This window comes from Mastigoproctus giganteus, chromosome 11 (assembly GCF_048544385.1).
Source record: "Mastigoproctus giganteus isolate SK-2022 chromosome 11, ASM4854438v1, whole genome shotgun sequence".
Classification (NCBI taxonomy): domain Eukaryota; kingdom Metazoa; phylum Arthropoda; class Arachnida; order Uropygi; family Thelyphonidae; genus Mastigoproctus; species Mastigoproctus giganteus.
This window is the reverse complement of record NC_143585.1, coordinates 80033470-80055508: the sequence shown is the minus strand read 5'-3', so window position 1 is coordinate 80055508 and position 22039 is coordinate 80033470. Positions and strand designations below refer to the sequence as shown.

The 22039-nt window shown below is 37.8% G+C and overlaps 1 protein-coding gene across 1 annotated transcript in view; it reads left to right on the top strand.

Annotated features, from left to right (window-relative positions):
* The window catches only part of Tim17b (Translocase of the inner mitochondrial membrane 17b), a 103822-nt gene that overhangs the window by 27993 nt on the left and 53790 nt on the right, over nt 1-22039 (top strand). Inside the window, exon 3 of the mRNA XM_090385359.1 lies at nt 19431-19494. Coding sequence (XP_090241485.1) covers nt 19431-19494 — 64 coding nt within the window. The remainder of the gene's footprint in view (nt 1-19430; nt 19495-22039) is intronic.

Below are 22039 nucleotides of genomic sequence, written 5' to 3'. Positions count from 1 at the left end.
GCGATATTGCTACACCTTTCCTGGATGTATGTTTGATCTTGTAATAAAATTTCAAGAAAATATCTTTATTGGAAGCTGAATTATAGACTCCCAAAAAGTGGTGTCAAAAATGATATCCTTGTTTGTGCTTAAAGAATAAAGCATGCACTACTTGTAACAGATTGTTTTTTGAAGATTATATTGTTACAGGATCTTTTGTTATACAATAAAAAATTTGAATTAAAAGCAAAATTTAAAGGAAATTTTTCTTTTGGAAGCTGTGTTACAAATTTCAAAAAACTCATCAAATTCAAAACAAACTGGGTTAAATGAGATTTTTTAAAAAAACTGTTATGATTATTGATAAAATATTTTACTTTTGCAAATTACATGGTATTACTAACCAGAATAAAAAATGTAAATTTTTTATAAATGTTGATGTGCTATTGATGATTTTAAAATGTGGACACACTGGGCCTAAAGGCCCTGCACGTATACACTATGCACAATTTTGTTTTTAACAGTTTTTTCTGGGTTAGCTTCTCTCCCCCTAGATTATAAACTCCTGGTTCTTTGTTCCTCAGTTGCAAAACGTTACATTTCAAAGTAGAAATTTAGTTTCCATTTTTCAGACCATATCTGTGTAGCTGCAAATTCTTCTAATTTAGAAGTTTTCTGATAATCAGGTGTCTTCCAGTTTTCCAATGAGTTTTTTCCATTCAAATCTTTATTGTTTATGCATATTTTTCAGGTGCACTCCCTCCCCCTTTCAAATAACGAACTGCTGAATTTAATTGTGTGTGCTTTAAAAATCACTATATATATATATATATATATTAAGTGCATGGTACCAAGTGCATGGCTTGGAGATGAGGAGGGGGATACTGGAGACTAAACATGGGTTTCACCACTTCAAGCCTCCAATAAACAAAGTGATGGTATTGGTGGTTGATGAGAGTCGTCTACCAACTGGGAATAAAAAATTCTTCTTTTTAATATGTGGAGAAAGATTTTATTTTTCAATTTAAAGTATTCTTTGTCACTTAATGCCTTTTCATTTGTCCATTGTCTTTGGTGTTTGTTATTGGTAGTTGGTTTGGATGAAAGAAGTGTAATCCCAGCTTATGACAATCAAAAAGCAAGTATTATTTTCATGAATTATATATAGATGTGTTTACCTATATTTTGAAATCAGAAATTCAGAAAAAATGTTTCTTAAACCAGAAATAGCTAGTTATGATTCAGCAAAGCAAAAGCAGTAACTATTTTGAATGAATTGGCATTTGATATAACTGATTCCAATAACAATACAGATGCTAAGATTTAGTCCATTGTTTCATATTAGTAACAGCCATATGGTGCAAGGAAGCCTAATGCTTATGCTGCACCAGCCGTTTGATAAAATAATAATAAAATTAAATTAAAAATTAAAAATAATAAAAGAAAAGGAAAGAGACAACCTATGCATTTCCCTCCTCCCATAGGTAAGTATCCAGCTGACCATTGAATTTTCCCAAACTGTCAGTCTCAACCACCCATATAGGTTTATAATTCACTGACTAAAATAAAACTTCCTGCAATCCAGTCCAAACTCCTCCCCCAGTAACTTGAATTAATGGCCTCTAGTTCTAGAATCATTTAAAATCTTGTCCACATTCATTTTACTTTTGCCTCTCAGAGCCTTAAACACCTCAATCAAGTCTCCCCTTGCCTAATTTCCAAGCTGTGCAATCCACATATTTGAAGTCACCTTGTATGGACGCCTTTTGCCAATCTCACCAAGCAAGTTACCCGTCTTTGGACCCTTAAAGAAGCTTGATGTCTTTTTTTAGGTGTGATCTAACAATAGCCTTATATAATGGGATTATGGCGTCCTTATCTCTACTACTAAACGTTTGATAAATCATCGATAGGACACCAGTTCATGTGCCTTCCTTGCAATCTGTCTACAATACTCGGAGAACTTCATGTCTGACCATATCGCAACTCCCGAGTCCCTTTTCTTCCACTACTGACTTTAGTTCAACTCCACCAAGTGTAAGTTATTTTGGGATTACTGTTCCCCAGGTGTAAGACCTTGCATTTTGCCCAATTAAAATGGTCAGAAAAGTGGCATAGCTGCCACTTTTCTGACCATCCCTGAAGTCTATGTAGTTCACTCTGGAGAAGCTGTTTGGCAGTGATCATTAACAACACTACCGATCTTTACGTCATCTGCAAATTTAGACATCACACTCTCTATCCCTTCATTGATGTCATTTAAGAAAATCAAAAACAACAGTGGTCCCAATACTGATCCTTGGGGAACCCTACTTCATACATTAACCCGGTGGTTTCCAACCTTTTTTTAATGACGGCATCCCAAGTAATTTATTTTATTTTGCCCCTACCATACTGTACACCGTTTTATAATGAAATAAACATATAAATTTTAAAAAAATAATAAGTTTAAGTAACTTAAACCCAAATTACGTGGCACCCCTGGAATGTTGTTTCGGCACCCCAGTTGAAAACCACTGCATTAACCCAATCTGAGGAATAACCATTTATCACAACCCTCTGCCTCCTTCCCTGAAGCCACCCTTCTATCCATCTAAGGATTTTCCCTGTGATTTCAGCCTGTTCCAGCTTATAAATTAACTGCTCATGTGGGACTTGTCAAATGCTTTGCTGAAATCTAAATAAACAATGTTGAAAATATTCCCTAAAACCAGTCTATGAGTGACCCTATCAAAATAGCTAACCAGATTTGTAAAATGATTTTTCCCTTACAAAACCATGCTGTGTATCCTTCAGAATTCCATTTCTATCTAAATGATTCTGAATTCCACCCTTTATCATTGCCTCCATGATTTTCCCTACTACTAAAGTTAAACTGACCAGTTAGTAATTTCCCACTACACTCTTAGAACCTTTGTGTTGGCAATACATTGGCACTTTTCTAATCCGGCAGAATCTCTCCAGAATCCTCATTAAGGCTAATTATGAGAGTAGTGCTCTCATAATTAGCCTTAATGGTTTGATACACTCACTTGTTGCCTCACTTAAAATTATAGGGTATATATGCCATCAACCCCAGGAGCCTTACCTATAGGTTCGAAGGTTTTTCATTAAATGATCATGTAAAATTTCAATATCATTAATTACATATTTTTCAACTTCATTCCCATAATTTCTCATTGACATAAAGAGTTTTCCTTCTGTAAATATTGATGTAAAATAACTGTTGAGTTCATATGCAACATCAGCTGTGGTTACACACACGCACAAATATAAATATATATGAATATAAATAAAGTGGATTCCAGTTATTTGGGCTACTGGTTAATCAGGGTAGCCGTTTATTTGGGGCAAATCTTAATAAACAGAACCCAATTGAGTGAATTGGGTTCTGTTTATTAAGATTAAGCGAAGTAAAAGCCAGGGTTTACTTTGCTTAATTGGGGCAGGAGACTGCAGCACTGGAGATTACCCTATGATTGTGTCCGACTGTACTACGTGGTTCAGTCGGATTTCTGGAGGTCACAACCATAAAACAATAAAAAGAATAAGCAGTCACCTGTTTATTGGGCTTTTCTGTTAGTGCAATCTATCATAAACGGATAGTAAACTCGATCTTATTGAATTTGCAATAATACCGATAGCTGAAATTCTGTGGGTTATTATGGTGAAATGTGTTTACACTTCCATTAAATATGACAATATTTAAAATAACTAAATGCACAAGGCATAATACATTAAGAGTTTAATATCTATATAATATTGGTGTGTAGATACACCATAGACAACTCTTAAGAAACTACAAAGTAGTTGTTTTAGGCATCATTTGCTCTTTCTCATATTGTGCTCTGCCTTCACGACGAGTTGCCATGATATTGCACTACCTCGAATAAGTAACGCTACACACCGATATTATATAGAAATTAAACTCTTAATGAATTATGCCTTGTGCATTTAGTTATTTTAAATATTGTCATATACACCTTTTGGCATCTCTCATATTGTGTGATTATCTTCACAACTGGGTTGTCATGTCTGCAATACCAGGGTACCTGCCCACCCACTGATGATAGGCTAATAGCCTTGAAACATGTCTGGGTGGTGGTACTCACTGAGAATAAGTAACAATAGTCTTCTCTATTAGTGAAGCGTTACTTATTCGAGGTAGTGCAATATCATGGCAACTCGTCGTGAAGGCAGAGCACAATATGAGAAAGAGCAAACGAGGCCTACAACAACTACTTTGTAGTTTCTTAAGAGTTGTCTGTGGTGTATCTGCACACCGATATTATATTTGATACAGTGTATTCTGGTTATTTGGGCTACTGGTTAATTGGGACAGTCGAGAAAATAGCCAGGGTTTACTTCGTTTAATCGGGGCAGGAGACCACAGTACTGGAGATTACCCTACGATTGTCTCCCACCGAACCAAGTGGTACGGTCAGATTTCTGGAGGTCACAACCATAAAACAATAAAAAGAATTAGCAGTCACCTGTTTATTGGGCTTTTCTGTTAGTGCAATCTATCATAAACGGATAGTAAACTCGATCTTATTTGAATTTGGAGTAATACCAACAGCTGGAATTCTGTGGGTTATTATGGTGAAATGTGTTTACACTTCCGTGGAATCTTCAATCATATAAAAAAGTAAATTTTCAGAATCTTCTCTTTATTCTTATTTTTAAAGCTTCATAACTTGTTACTCCGTTCTCACTTGTGCGTATCGTGCTACTTGCAATTTGTGTGTGCCGTGTTCTTGGTTATTGATTTCCTATCTTTTTACTGTTTTAAATTTTAACCCCTACCCACAAATTTCAGTGAACAGAAATGGCAACTAGTTAGTATGTACATATTACAGTACATATTAATTATTCCGATCATTACATATATTCTTCCGATTTTCACGTATCATTTAATTTTTTAATTGGTAAGGTAATAAATGGTAAATTTGTGCTTAATATATCTTTACTTTTATAGCCAGCGGATAATATTCCTCCTATTTTCACTAATTAGAATTGCTGTTTAATAGAATTAAAATTCAATTCACAAATGTGATCACAATGACCGGTACTTACAACACATCGTACAGTGAACGGTACTTTACTATGGTGACTCCATCGTAATGTGATTTGATTGTACAGTGAACTAATTGTAAAGTGGGGGTCCATTGTATTTTTAACTTTTTTTGCGTGAAATTTAGGATAATTGGGGCAGCCGCTTAATCAGGCCAAAATGCACTAGTCTTGATGTGTCCCAAATAACCGGAATTGACTGTACTAATTCATGTTTCAATGTTAAATTATTTTCTCCAAGAAAATTTTCTGAAGTTGGTAGGAAATTAAGACCTTTTTATCCAAGTCATTGATGATTAACTCAAGTTTTTTGATTGTTGCATTTACTTTGTCACTAAAAGTGAAAAGAGTCACATTTGGTCCATGTAAATATCTGGGAAGACTTTCGTTGCACTCAGACAGCTTTTGATAAGAAGCATGACCCCATCACCACTTATATTTGTCCTATCCTTCCTAAATACATTGTACATACTCTCCTGAAACTCATCATCCCCTATCTCCGGGTGGCACCACATTTCCGTAAGCCCTATTATGTCAGCATTGCTTGTTCTAACCAGCAGTTCAAATTCATTCATTTTATTGACGACACTCCTGACTTTACTGTGTAAACAATTAAGACTTGGTGTTGTATATTTAACTACCCTGACACACCCCTTGAAGTTATTTAAGCTTGCTTCCCTGGAATTAGCTATCTGCTCATTTGAAACGTTTCTGCCCTCAGAATGTTGTTAATGTAATCTGTTGCAGTAACAAACAAGAACTCTTGAGGTATATGCAAGCATTACTTTGACCAATATTATTAGATAAATGCCTTCCCCCCTATATTTCCCTTCCCCCCCAAACTAGCAGTTTCCCTGAACCTTTAAGGTATCCTCAATGATTATAAGATAAAATGTCATAAACATGGCATTGCTGCAGTGTTAAAAGAACAGCAATTAGACTTGATTATCATAGACTGTTTTTGCTATTAATTTGTTTAGCTGCAGAAAAGGTGGCGCCTGCGTAGCCAGGTGGGCAGGGGCAGTGCGTAGCACATGCTTCTTGATTAAACCGGGGTTCGAGCCCGTGACCACCAAATACGGGGGATGCGGAAAGGTCAGGGAATGACCACCGCATATCCCCGGAGCAATATGGCCTTAGTTGCTAATGCTCCTAAAAACCAAATAACAACAACAGCAGAAAAGGCAGCAACAAGTATGCCAGCCAAATTTGATACTATTAGAAATATATTCCATTCTTTGGAGAGATGGTTAAAAGAAAGAAAACCTTCATAGCAAAGAGTGAAGAAGATAATAAAACATGTCTTTACCAGATGACTTTCCCTTGACTGAAGTTTAAGATTAGTTGACCAGTGGGAACCATTGTTTTATTTTTTTTAAAGAGGAGGTGGTCCCTCAGAAACCATCTCTGTCTGATTTTATACCAAATTCCCAGGTACAGACAGAATACATGAAAACTCCAAAAAAGGAAAGGCAGTGAGTAACGATGGAAAACAAAAACAAAAAAAAAAAAAAAATAGAGAGAGAGAAGAGTAATTGGATTCCATGTTTGGGCTTAGCAGTCCGGTACGGGACATGATACTGCCAACGGGGATGTCTTTGTGTGTGCACGATGTAAGGAGTGCAAGGAAATCAGGCGACAACTCAGCGTTGTTATGGGCCTTTATGAGAGCTTGAAGGACAGGGTGGATGCCCTCAAAGGATTAAAAGTGAGGGGCCCATCAAGCTCTCAGCCGCCCACATCAACGCCAGAGCTTGCACTTGGTCATCAGGCAACACAGAGGCAGCCCCCTAGGCACAATGCGCTGGTCCCACAGGAACTAGTAGTTGTTGGTGACTCTATTGTCAGGGAAGCGGGGAACATGCTTTGTAAAAAGGATAGGTGAAATAGGACCAGGGTATGTCTGCCAGGGGCAAAGGTTGATGACGTTGTAGAGCGGATATCATCTTTTAAGGACACAAAAGGTGATATAGTTGTACAAGTTGGCACTAATGATATTAAGAGTAGGAGACCGGCGGAATTACTTAGCAAGTACAGGTCACTGTTGAAAAAAAGCCGTGAATTAGGGTTGAATTTGAAAGTGTCTGCAATTCTGCCCAGACACGATAGGAGGGAGTGTATGATGAGAGCCTTGTCGATCAATTCGGCCCTGGAGGGATTGTGCAAGGCTCAAGGGGTAGAATTTTTTTCAGCCTGGACTGTACTTGTTAACAGGAGAGATTGCTTCTACAGGGATGGGATACACTTAAATAGAAAGGGTGCAAGAATTTTTGCTGATGCTGTCGAGGCAGAGTTAGGTGGGTCGGAAAACTGCTAGTTGGGGGGATATAAGGACTAATAGATTAACAGTAGCCACTGGCAGAGGTGGAAGTGATTCTTGCACTGCTTCTATTGAAATGAGCAGAAGCCTGAAAAACAAGATGCAGGATATTTCAGAGACTGCTGGGAGTCATTGCGGTACAAGTAAACACATGGGTTGTGTTAGGGTAGCCAAGAATAGAAACAGGTGCATGTATACCTGCGTGTACACCAATGCTAGGAGTTTGGTAAATAAATTTGATGAATTTGAGGTATTGCTCAATACATCAAAGGCAGATATTGTTGGGATATCAGAGACGTGGTGTCACACAGATATAAGGAATGCGGAACTGGAATTTGGGGAATACAGGATAGACAGGACAGGAGGGGAGGAGAGGTTATGCTATTAGTTAAGAAACACATAAAGTCCAAGGAAGTGAAGCCAGTCGACATCAATGGACAGGGCAGTGTCGAGTCAGTTTGGTGTGACATAAGCATAGGGAAATCAAAATTGAGAGTAGGAGTGTGCTATAGGCCTAATGACTCTGATGAGTATAATAAGATATTGTACAGGGAAATAGAGTGGGCCAGTAAATCAGAGAGTCTTATAATGGGGGATTTTAATTTCCCAGATATTGACTGGAATTTGTGGGTTGGTCACTTGCACACTAGCAAGGCTTTTGTGGATTTATTGGATGATTGTTTTCTACATCAGCATGTTCGTGAGGCAACAAGAGGGAGCAATACTCTTGATCTGATTATCAGTAGTGATTCTTCATGCATTAAGAATCTGCAGATAAATGAACCACTAGGTGGCAGTGATCACAGTGTGTTGAAGTGGGATTTACTCAAGGAGGTAACTACCATCAGAGGTAAAGGGAAGGGTTTTTGTTTTCGTAAAGGCGACTATGATGGTTTGAGACAGTATTTAAATTCTATACAGTGGGACTAACTGATGATGTTACCAACAGCAAACTCAAAATGGGAAGCATTCAAGGAACTAATCTTGGAGGCTACCAGGCTTTACATACCAACTAAGAAATATTGTTCAAGCTTTAGGCCTAAATGGTTGTCAGATGAACTAATGAGACATGTGGCAGAGAAGAAAAAAGCATGGGATACATACAAATTAATGGGTGACATGGAAGCCTATGATAGATATAAGTTGGTCTGTAACCAAGTCACAAAGGAGATTAGGCAGGCAAAGGCAGACTGCGAAAAATCCTTGGCAAAGGATGCAAAGAATAGATAAGGAGGTGATTATTCCCTTGTATAAGGCAATGGTTAGGCCACATCTTGAGTACTGTATACAGGTCTGGAGGCCTCATTTCAAGAAGGATGTAGAGCTGCTGGAACGGGTACAGAGAAGGGCAACAAGATTAGTGAATGGAACAAAGGGTTGCTCTTACGAAGAAAGGCTTAAGTTTTGCAAATTACAGAGTCTGGAGACTAGGCGCCGGCGAGGTGATCTGATAGAGGTGTATAAGGCTTTGAATGGTTTGAGCATGCTCAATGCCAATGGGATTCTTCATCTTGCTCAGAATAATCAGCTCAGAGGGCATAAATTCAAATTGAGGAAGGACGGATGTCGGATAGATGTGCGGAAATTTGCCTTTGGCCAGCGGGTGGTTGGTTGGTGGAACCGACTTCCATCACTTGTTGTTGAAGTTGATAGCCTAAACAAATTTAAGGCTCAACTGGACAGGTATTTCGAGCGAACAGAGGGGTGAAATGGGAGTGGTGTGGTTTTTTTTTTTTTTTTTTGGCTGATGCTGAATAAGCTTGCTTTCTTGCATCATATGCCTCTACTAATGCTAATGCTAAACCGGGGTTCGAGCCCGTGAGCACCAAATACGGAGGATGCGGAAAGGTCAGGGAATGACCACCGCATATCCCCGGAGCAATATGGCCTTAGTTGCTAATGCTCCTAAAAACCAAATAACAACAACAGCAGAAAAGGCAGCAACAAGTATGCCAGCCAAATTTGATACTATTCTTAGAAATATATTCCATTCTTTGGAGAGATGGTTAAAAGAAAGAAAACCTTCATAGCAAAGAGTGAAGAAGATAGTAAAACATGTCTTTACCAGATGACTTTCCCTTGACTGAAGTTTAAGATTAGTTGACCAGTGGGAACCATTGTTTTATTTTTTTTAAAGAGGAGGTGGTCCCTCAGAAACCATCTCTGTCTGATTTTATACCAAATTCCCAGGTACAGACAGAATACATGAAAACTCCAAAAAAGGAAAGGCAGTGAGTAATGATGAAAAACAAAAAAAAAAAAAATAGAGAGAGAGAAGAGTAATTGGATTCCATGTTTGGGCTTAGTTTCAACAGAAAAAGAATTTCCTTTACATATCATAAGGAACAACCAGTTTTTAAAAATCATTTACAAGTCACAAAGAAAATGTGCTGCTTTTTTTTTCCTTCTCTTATTTGAACAAAGTGGTTTGTATATTTCTACTCGATAGCATGTACAAATGAAGATAATTCAAACAATATCTTCATAGATTCACAATTTCAGGTGAATCTTATTGAAATTTGCTGAGATAACTGTTCTCAAAATTTGAAGCTAAGAGCTTACTCATGAAGTACATAAATCACTCATTCATAACCAGGCAGAGAACCAGGCACTCATTCATAACCAGTCAGTGATTTGGTGGTAGATAACAAAACTCCTGAATTAATAAATAAAGTTCTAATTTCCTCACCTGAAGAAAAAGATAACTTTTTATTTTGTTTTCTGTTAAGAACAACTTTGCCATGGCTTGTTGACTGTATTGTTAATAAGTTTTCCCTGAAGAGTGAAGTGCCAACAAATATTGCCAGAATGTGACACTGAAAATGCAAGTTTCTCTCTATTCATTATTTTGTGGAATTGTCCCTTCATTCTGCATGTGAAGGATGATGGAATGAATTATGATCATTAATGGAGTCCAGAAGCAATTTGTAAATCTTCAGATATCAGTAATCGCTGCACTTCAAGATCACGATTTTTGCAAAATGATTTAAGCTGTACAGTGTTCTTGGTGTGACTGGAATTTTAAAGATAGAATATCTCAAGTTATTGTCTATCCTTATCGCTCACAGCAGCTCAGAAAGAAAACATTTTCAGCACTTGTCAAAAAGAGCAGAACAGAATTCAGATCATGTATGTAAAATAAAACTGGACAGTCAATTTCAGTATTAAAATGCAGAAAATTGGATTTTTTATTTTTGATGTTTATTTCCTGAGAAAGGCTAAAAGGCTGCTACTTTTTTTTTTTTTTTTATAATATGACTGCTGTTGAAACTTCTTTGGATCATTTTGCCACTACTAGTAACACTGATTTACATCATCATTAACCAATAAAATGTATCAAGGCTTCATATGTCACATTTCGACAGGTATGTTTACGTTTTTTTTTTTTAAGTAGCATTAACTTATGGAGTTTAATGCGCCATTGTTGTTATTGATTAGTTTGTTCTATGTTGTGTATTGCAGAAGATGATTGTGTTAATTGGAATTTGTGAAGCAGTGTGATTGCACTGGGGTAATCAATTCATGTAAGATGGCATGGTACACTATCAACTTGGAACCAGATATGGAATGTAAAGATTTTGAATAGTCAACACTACATTTAAACAAGATGGGAGAGAGAGAAAAAGAGAAAGAAAAAATAATAAAGTAAAGAACATTAAGTACAGTTTATTGCATTTGGCTACATGCATAATTTACCTACTATAGCATGTGATATGCATTAATTATTAATTTGGAAGAAATGTCTGGGAATGCCATTTGGACAATGCCAGGAGAGTTTTACAGCATTCCAGCTGTAAAAAGATCTCTATTAAAAGTCTTTCATTTTCTAAAAGTTTACAATGTGCATTCAATCAAGATTGTAATTTGCTGATTTCAGGCTGATGGGTTAGGTCCATGAGCTATTTTTGATTTTTAAGCCTGCACAACATGCAAATTAACCCACTTCTACAGGCAAAAGCACAATTAAGGTACAAGTGACAAGCTTTGGTCAAAAAAAGTCAAATTATTATTTCAAATTTACAGAAATAATATGGTAGAACTTTGATTGTCCATCACCCTATTTACCATCAGTCTCTGTTAACTGTCACTTAACCCCACTTAATACCATGTGTCACTCAGTCTTTGTTTACAACTCGCTGTATACTGTTGTACTTTAACCTCTTGTTTCATATTTTAATAATGTTTATACCACAGGAATAAAATCCAAACTATATTATATGCTGATGATCAAGTTATAATTGCAAAATCGGAAGATGAACTACAGATAGCAGCGAATGAACTGAATAAAATAGGTAAAAAGTATGAGATGAAAATCTCCACCTCAAAAACAAAATCAGTGAGATTATGTGGAAAAACCAAGCAAAGAGTCAAAATTGTTATTGATGACAAAATAATAGTACAAATATCTGACTTCACCTATTTGGGAAATTTAATATCAAATGAAGAGAAAGACATCCACACTAAACAACAAAAAATAATAAAATGAACGGAACGATTAAATGCAACTTCGGAAAACAAATGACAACTGAAACAAAATTACGACTGCACAACATCACTTCAAAATCAGCTCTCTTCTACAGCTCCGAGACTTGTGTCATAAATAAGAAAGATGCACACAAACTAGAAGCAGCACAAATGAGATTTTTAAGACCATTATTAGGCTTTACAAGACTAGACCACTAAAGAAATTTAGATATTTGTGAGAAATTAAAAGTAGATGACATAAAATGGTATCAGAAAAAATGGATCAGCCACATAAAAAGAATGAACCCAGACCAGATCCCAAAGTTAGCCTTTAACTACAAACCTATGGGCAAGAGAGATGTGGGTTGACCAAAGACAACAATGGCGAGATCAAGGCCACCTCCAAGATCTACAACGGAACACAGGCCTTAAAAGACCCAAGCTGGACAAAGTTCATGATGATGATGAATAATGTTTATTTAGTAAACCCATTGAAATGGCAGAGAAATGTAAACGAGTAGTGTTGAGATTATCACAAAAATTTGAAATCAATCGTCTAAGAAAAGGTGAAAGTGCTACCAGGATAGCAACAGTTTATGGAATAGGAAGAACAACAGTAAATGATATAAAGCGTGATGCAGACAAAATTGAAAACCACGTGTCAAATGGAAACCGCTGATGTTAATGTTAAAAGTTGTAAAACAATGAAGCTTGCTAAAAATGAACAATTGGATACTGCAATGGTTTGTTCAAAAACATAGTCACGGAATTGCATTGTCGGCACCTATAATAATCGAAAAAGCAATTGAAATCGATAAAAAAAACTAGGCAGAGATCCTTCATTCAAGGCTAGCATTGGGTTGTTGGACAAATTTAAGTTTTGCTATGATATTCAACAATTATCATTCAGAGTGAGAAGCTAAGTACAGATAGTGCAGCAATTTCTGTTTATCCTGAAAAACTACAGATGGAAATAGCTGATCAAAGTTTGATTAAAGACCAAATATACAACTGCAATGAGACTGGCCTTCATTAGCATTAGTACAGGCATACGGTGCAAGAAAGCAAGCTTATGCAGCATCAGCCAGAGGAAAAAAACTGCTCCCATTTCACCCCTCCATTTGTACCAAATACCTGTTCAGCTCAGCCTTAAATTTATTTAGGCTATCAACTTCCACAGCAAAAGATGAAAGTCTTACACCAATCAACTACCCGCTGGCTAGAGACAAACTTCCACACATCTATCCTACAACTGTCTTTCCTCAATTTGAATTTATGCCCTCTCAGGTGATTATTTTGAGCAAGAGGAAGAATCTCATCAGCATTAAGCATGCTCAAAACATTCAAGGCTTTATACACCTCAATCAGATCACCTCGCAGGTGCCTATTGTCCAGACTCTGTAATCTGCAAAACTTAAGCCTTTCTTCGTAAGTGCAACCGTTTGTTCCATTCACTAATCTTGTCCTCTGTACTCGTTCCAACAGCTCTACATCCTTAAAATAAGGCCTCCAGACCTATACACAGTACTCAAGGTGTGGCCTGACCATTGCCTTATACAAGAGTATAATCACCTCCTTATCCCTGCTAGAAAAAAAAACAAATTCCTGTATATCATTCACAAGACACCATGAGCTACTCTTGCAGACCATCTGCATTGCTCAGAAAACTTCATATCTGCCTGCACAGTTACCCCCCAGGTCCTTTTCATTCTCTACCACAGTCAGTGTAGTACCACAGAGATGATATGTTACCCTGGGGTTACTGCTTCCCATATATAGCACTTGACATTTGTCAGTGCTAAACTTCATTTGCCATCTCTCAGTCCATCTGCTCAACTTTTCTAGATCCTGTTGCAGCAGTGTACTGTCATTAGTGTCCTTAACAACCCTGCCAACCTTCACATCATCTGCAAACTTGGACATTAAGCCTGATATACCATCAATATCATTTATAAATACAGAAAACAACAGTGGACCCAACACTGAACCCTGAGGGACTCCACTAATAACATTAGTCCACAAAGAGATGTATCCATTGATTACCACTCTCTGTCTTTTTCTGCTCAACCATCCCTTTATCCATAGCAGCAAATTGCCTCCAATTCCAGACTGCTCCAATTTGTGCAGCAGTCTTCCATGTGCAATATTGTGAAAAGCCTTTCTAAGATCCAAATATATAATGTCAAAGTTATTCCCTGCATCCAGGAAATAACTTTGATATCCAGCTCCTTTGTGACCACATCATAGTATCCAATCAGATTGGTCAGACAAGACTTCCCCTTAACAAAAACGTGCTGTGTTCGAACTATAACTGAAGTCTTGTCTAGATGATCCTGCAGTGCTTCTTTAACCAGTGCCTCCATTAATTTCCCTGGAATAGAAGTTAAACTAACAGGTCTATAATTACTCGTGTCGCACTTTAATCATTCTTTGTGAATTGGGTCACGTTTGCACATCTCCAATCCATGAGTGCCTCCCCTGAGTCCAAGGAAGCTCTCATAATTATGGCTAAGGGTTTGCTTACTTCCTTTGCTGCCTCCTTTAATATAACTTGATAGATCCCATCCACCCCGGGTGCCTTTCTTATGTTTATCTTCAACAATTTCTCCTCAACTTTCCTCTCAGTTATTACAAAAATCATCTAGCTCACTGCCAGAGTTTAATTCACCTCTGGCATTCCCTCCCTGAATAACTCCTCGTGTGTGTGCATGTAGATGCAAAATACTCATTTAATTTGTTAGCCACCTGAGCAGGATCATCAACAGTTGAACCATCAATATCCAGTGGACCAATCTGATTCATCCCTTTCCTTCTAGAGTTTACATAGGTAAAGCACTCTTTTCTGTTTTTCTTTGCATCCTTTGCCAAAGATTTCTCATAATTTGCCTTTGCCTGCCTAACCTACTTTGTGACTTGGTTACAGACCAGCTTATGTCTATCATAGGCTTCTATGTCACCCATTAATTTATATGTATCCCATGCATTTTCCCTCTCTGCCACATGTCTCATTAGTTCATCTGACATCCCTTTAGGCCTAAACCTTGAACAATATTTCTTTGTTGGTACGAAAAGCCTAGTAGCTTCCAAGTTTAATTCTTTGAATGCTTCCCATTTTGAATTTGCTGTTGGTAACGTCATCAGTTGGTCCCACTGTATAGTATTTAAATACTGTCTCAATCGCCTTTACGAAAGCAAAAACTCTTCCCTTTACTCCTGATGGTAGTTACCTCTTTGAACAAATCCCACTTCAGCACACTGTGATCACTGCCACCTAGTGGTTCCTTTATCTGGAGATTCTTAATGCATGAAGAATCACTACTGATAATCAGATCAAGAGTATTACTCCCTCTAGTTGCCTCCCGAATATGCTGATGTAGAAAACAATCATCGAATAAATCCACAAAAGCCTTGCTAGTGTGTGTGACCAACCCACAAATTCCAGTCAGTGTCTGGGAAATTAAAATCCCCCCATTATAAGACTCCAATTTACTGGCCCACTGTATTTCCCTGTACAGTCAGTCCTCGTATATCACGATGGTTGTGTTCCTAGAAACCCTCGTGCAATGCAAAATCGTGCAATATATACAACAGGCCCTATGGGAAAACTAGGTTTAGGTGCTGGCCACCCAAGATTGAACACACATTTGTAACCAAAACATTACCAAACACAATAAATAATCGTAATAAAATACTTACGTATTTTATTACGACTATTACGTAATAAAATATTGCTAATGCTTTTGCTTCTATTGTAAGCATACTTGTTTTTTTGCTTGATTTTCTATCGAAACAAATGACAGACGTTCCATCTCTTCCAATTCTTTGTGTCTTAATCTAATGGATTTTAATTACACTTTGAGTTATTCCCGCAATGAAAGTTGTTTTTTTTTTCTCTGCATTTTGTAATTCTCGGCATTGCCTCATTTAGGTCTGTAGCACGTGGAATATCACATGGTCTTTCATTTTGCTCAAAGCGTTTCCCAATTTCATATTTTTTCTCTATCGACAGAGGTGGATTGGCCATAAGCCTTACCGGGGAAACCCCGGTGTGATTTTGGCCATAAACCATAGTATGAGGCCACTATAAATTTTCATAGGTAAGAATTTTTGACCCAGTCCGCCTGTGTTTATCGATATTGCTTTTCTTTTTCTCTCTGAATCTGCAGTGTCTTCACCAGGACGCTTCCTTTTCACACCTTTTAAGTATTTTACTCATTTTTAGAGAATAAAGCACAATTACAAAACGAGGAGGCACGCTTGATACACATAAACAAAGCTGCGCGCGTGTAGCAACTGAATAAACAACACCGTAAAGGCAGAGATACACTATTAACACTTCACATTTTACTAAAGCACGTTTCTAGGGGTTACTACCATAAAACAATAAAAACAATTTCCAGTTGCGTTTCTGCTAGTGGAATCTGTTATAAACTGGTAGTAAACTCGATCTAATTGCATTTGCGATTATACTGATTGCTGGAATTGTGTTGGTTTTTACGTTATGGTGAAACGTGTTTCCCCTTCACTGATATAAAAAACATAAATACATTTTCAGAATCTTCTCTTCATTCCTATTGTGCTGCGTTCGACTGCCATTTCTTGTAAACACAAAGGCGAATCGTGCATAAGCGAATTCGGTTCGTGTTATATAAAATATCGTTCCCCTATTTATAAATCGTGTATGATCGAATTCGTGTAGTGCAAACCCGTGTTATACAAGGACTGACTGTACAGTTTTTTTATTATACTCATCAGAGTCATTAGGCCTATAACACACCCCTACTCTCAATTTTGATTTCCCAGTGCTTATGTCATACCAAACTGACTCGACACTGTGTGACACCACATCTCTGATATCCCAACAATATATGCCTTTGATGTTTTGACCAACACCTCAAATTCATCAAATTTTTCTCCAAACTCCTAGCATTGATGTACACGCAAGTATACATGCACCTGTTCCTATTCTTAGCTACCCTAACACAACCCATGTGTTTACTTGTACCGCAATGACTCCCAGCAGTCTCTGAATTCCCCTGCATCTTGTTTTCCAGGCTGCTGCTCATTCCAATAGAAGCAGTGCAAGAATCACTTTCACCTCTGCCTGCGGCTACTGTTAATCTAATTGAAATTTTTAACCTAATAATTGAAAGGCATTACCTCAAAAGACAATGACTGAACATATGGCACCAGGATATAAGATGCAAAAAGATTGTATCACTATAATGGTATGTGCTACTGCCAGCAGTAATCATAAATTGCCTTTGGTTGTTATAGGAAAACCAAAAAAGCCTTGATCATTTAAAAATATTAATTTAAATGCTTTGCTAGTTAATTATTTATCACAAATGTGTGGATGAGTCAAGATATATTTCATGATTGGTTTCATAAAATATTTGTAACATGTGTAAGATCACATTTGGCATCATAAGCTTTACCACAGTATGCAATGCTAATGATAGACAATGTGTGTACTCATCCCATACACATACACTGAGTGATCACTGAATTATGACCACCCCCTAGAAAGCTGAATGCAACCCATTGACCACATGAGGTACCAGAGTGCAGAGTTGATCGACCTACATAGCATAGTGATAAAGTTAAAATCCACCATTATTTTTCTGTATAATTGTTCATTGTACTCATCAGTCATTAGGCCTATAACAAACTCCTACCCTCATTTTTGCTTTTCTGGTTCTTATGTCACACTGAACTGACTCAACCTTGCACTGTCCATCTTTGTCAACTGGATGCACTTCCTCAGATTTTATGTGTTTCTTAACTAACAGCATAACCCCTCCTCCCTTCCTGTCCTGTCTATCCTTTCTGTACACATTGTACTTTCCAAATTCCAATTCTGCATTCCTTATATCTGTGTGACACCATGTCTCTGATATCCCAACAATATCCACCTTTGATGCCTTGACCAGCACTTCAAATTCATCAGATTTATTTACTATACTCCTAGCATTGGTGTACATGCAAGTATACATGCACCAGGCTGCTGCTCAGCAGCAGCCTGGAAGCAGTGTAAGAATCGCTTCCACCTCTTCCTGTAGCTACTGTTAATCTATTAGTCTGTGAAACCCCCCCCCCAAAGCTAGCAGTTTTCGGACCCACCTAACGTTGCCTCGATAGCCTCAGCAAATATTCTTGTACCCTTTCTATTTAAGGGTATCTTATAACAAAACTGTCTTTAATTCTTGAAGTGATGTACCCAGGTAATTGTGCTGGCAGGCACACCTTTCCACTTCAAGAATTAAAGACAGTTTTGTTATAAGATAACAACCCTGCCTGCCAACTAGGCTAGTTGCATTACTGCCTTGAAAGTATTCCTATCCATAGGGATAAACATGCAATGTTGTTAGGTGCACCTGATCTGTAGTGATATTCAGAAATGCTATGGTATTCACGGTGGTGCTCTCCATTGGGGTCAGGAGTGTGCCACAAAGAGATACCATTGGCCATTACATTTCCTCCAGCAGCCTGTACTGTCAGTATGCAACAATGCACTTTCAGCACCTCAGTGCTGAAAAGCATAACTTGTCTGACTATGTGACTTTAAATCATAGCTCGTTAGACACATATCTTGTTTCCAATCCTGCATCTGTCCCCCCTTTATTTTTTCTAACACCAAAAACAAAAAAGATTTAGTTGAGATCAGGTGCTATTACCTGCACTGTGAAAATAACCCAACAAAGAATACACCACTTCTGTTGTGCCGTCTCCTCAGAACTGCACACTATTTTTATATTGAAGTCTGATGGGGCCAGATCTGATGAATGAGGCATATACAGCAGTTCACACCCATGCTGATGAATTTGTCATTTGAGTTGCTGTTGTGCGAGTAGGAATATTGTCTTGGTGAAATAAGACACCTTCTGTCTGCATTCCTTTTTGTTTAGTCCTGATAGTATTTCATATTTGACTTAATGGGTAGTATATACTCCTGTTACAGTTTGACCTGTTGAAACAGTCAACAAATTTATTCCTTTGGAATCCCTGAAGATTGCCACCATCACCTTTCCAGCCAGTGGAACTGTTTTGTCTTTGGAGGTGGTGAAATCACATGTTTTCATTGTTTGGAATGCTGCTTTCTTTCAGGCTGATGGTGGATTCACCTCTCATTCGTGGTTAATTAAACTTTGCTAAAAAATATTTTTCATCTCTACTTTGTAGCATGCTAACAAATTTGAGGAGGTCTTACACTGACCATATTTTTGATCGTGTCCAAAGCTTCAGTACATCTTGTGCATATAATGCCTACAGCCTGCTCCATTCTGCCATCACCATATATATTACAACAATGTTTTCTAGGTAAAAGTGGCCATTGCTGGACAAACATCTCGAATGAGTAAAAAGTTCATGCTTATATATCGAATAAGACTGGTCCATGGAACTCATTTCATTACAACTGTTATTAGAAAACATAGTGAACAAAATGAAATCTATGTCCATCTCTCCCAGTTAACTTTATGGATGTCTTCTACAGAACTGCTGTTTATCTTAGTTAATTATCAGTTCTGTGGTAAGACTGTAGAACATATCTGGAATCTTGATCTTGTTTAATATTCATATCTTTAATTTTCAGGGAATGAATAGAAGATTACTTGGAAGTCTTACAGCAATTAAAGAAAGAGCACCCGGTATTGGAGGTAAATGTATTTCCTTTTTACTTTAAACAAAAAAATTTTAAATTCCTGTTTTGTGTTGTGCTTACAATAAAATTTTATTGTGATAATATTGTGCACTTCTTTGCAAAAGTTTATAATCCTTATTATTATAGAGGATTATGAAGGGAATGTATTGTGATGATTGCCAATATGGCAGTGTTAAGCAGTTGATGACTTAAATGATTGTGATTAAGACAATTTTTTTTTTATTGGCAGAGTGAGACTGTCATAACTTAGCAAGATTTATTTTAGTTCACATTATCTGAGATGGAATCATTTAATATTATAAAGTAGAGCTGCCAGACATGTTTCTGGGTTGCACCTTAGACATGTATTGAAAGGCACCAACTGTTGAACTTGACATACTCAATTCCTCTGGTGGTTAGAATACACCACTGTAATATTAATAGTCTTAAATTTCAAAAGTTCACTCTGTGTTTACACCGTAAATGCTGAATGAAAATCAGTGCTGCATGTTGACATTCAATTCTCTTCTGATATAGGTTTCACACAAAGTGTGAGAAAGAGCTTTAGTAAAGGAGCAGTGCCCAAGTTTCTCTACCCTCATGATGAAGTGATATTAATATTCTCCAAAATATTAATACACTGGCGTGCAAAACTTAAGAACCAGCACTATTTCTAAAGGTTACAACCACAAAATCAAATGTAACAGCCTGTGGTGATTTGCATAACTATGGCCGTTCAGTAGGAAGTGGTGCACATGCAAAAATTTTAATTGTGACGAGAGAGAGCTCACATAAACAGATAAAAGCAGCAGTTATGTGCAAATTACCGAATGGTGAGCACGATTGTTACAGACGTTTGGTTGGTTTCATACAGTGCTACAGACAACGAAATGGCCAGTAGACAACATCTGGATGACTTTACCTGGGGTCGAATAATTGGGAAAGTCAAAGCGCAAGGAGTGTGGCTGCAGAGTTCATTATCGCCCATAGCATTGCCTCACATGCGTGGTCGGCCTTCAGAATGACAGGTAGAGCTGTTTGAAGGACCAGTGGTGGTCATCCACGAAAAACAACGCCAAATGCTGACCCCTATATACTCCTACAGCCAAGAACGACCGACACCAGATAGTGGGATCCATTGCAAACCAGCTGCACAGGACACAAGATATCACGGTTTACTGTGGCCAGGTGACTCCACAAAGGTGGACTGTTTGCCTGACAGCTGTGTCCCTTTAACACCTGCCCATCAGAGACACTGTTTACAGTGGTGCCTTGAACACAAGGACTGGACAGCAGCACAATGGGATAAGGTACTCTTTACTGATGAGAGTAGATTCAGTCTCAGCAGCTATTCTGTATGTCAACTAATCTGGTGAGAGGTTGGCACATGGTATCACCCTGCAAACATCACTGAAAGGGATCGATATGGCAGGGAGGCATTATCTTAGATGGACGGGCACAACTCCAGATACTGGAAGGCAGTACTAACCAGTGCACGCTACTGTATGGGGTAATCCTTCCCCATGTGCATCTGTTCTGAGGTGCCATTGTCCCCGAGTTCGTGTTTATGGATGATAATGCCACACCCCATTGCACTGCAGCTTTTGGAAAGTGAGGACATTGTTTGTATGGATTGGCCTGCCCGTTCACCGATCTAAATCCCATTGAACACATATGGGACACTCTGGGAGGACACCTAGTAGCACATCTACACCCACCAGAAAATTTTCACCAGCTGAAGATGGCGCTGACAGAGGAATGGACGATGTTACCACAAGAACTTATTAACAACATTGTTCTAAGTATGGACAGGCAGTGCAAAGCCTGCATCGACATTAGGGTTGGCCATATCTCCTACTGAGGACCACCTCTTCCCTTTGTTCCATCTTTGGCAGTGATTCATCTGTATCATGACAGCCGGTGCTGTGCTGCCATTTTTGAATAAAGTCCCTCTGTACCGTTTTGTTTCCGTTGTTGTGTCGGTGTTGTTTCCTTCATCGTTTCTGTACTTCATCAGTTCCTATGGTATGCTTTTTCCATATCTAGGCCACTCCTATGAGAAGCTACAGGTGAAAACCTGACTGGTCTTTAAGTTTTGCTCACCATTGTATTCACTCAGACTTCATATCTTGTCACACATGAGTTTGACCTATCTGTTATAAAGAATTAATAAAATGGATCAAATTGTTTCAACATTTTACACTTGTTTGAACTGAGTCCACAGTCAGTTAATTGTTAGGAATGTAACATCCGTCACTAATCAGGGGTAGATAAAATTATGCCACAGGCTGAGTTTTGTGGTGGCCATATGATAAAGTTAGGAGCAAAGCTGCATTTAGACAGGTGCAAAAGGGTGTGTTTTACCAAGTCCTGTGGTTTTGATTTTAAAAAAAGGTTCAAATTTAAAAAGTTTTACGCTCAAAAGTAAAACACAAGGTGCACATTTCATATTCATTATAATTGTAGTTAATTATACCCAATTGTATCTAACAAGTTATTATTGTACTTACACTTGTAGGAAAACGTATTTCCAGATAACTTCAAAAATTGTTAATTTTGTT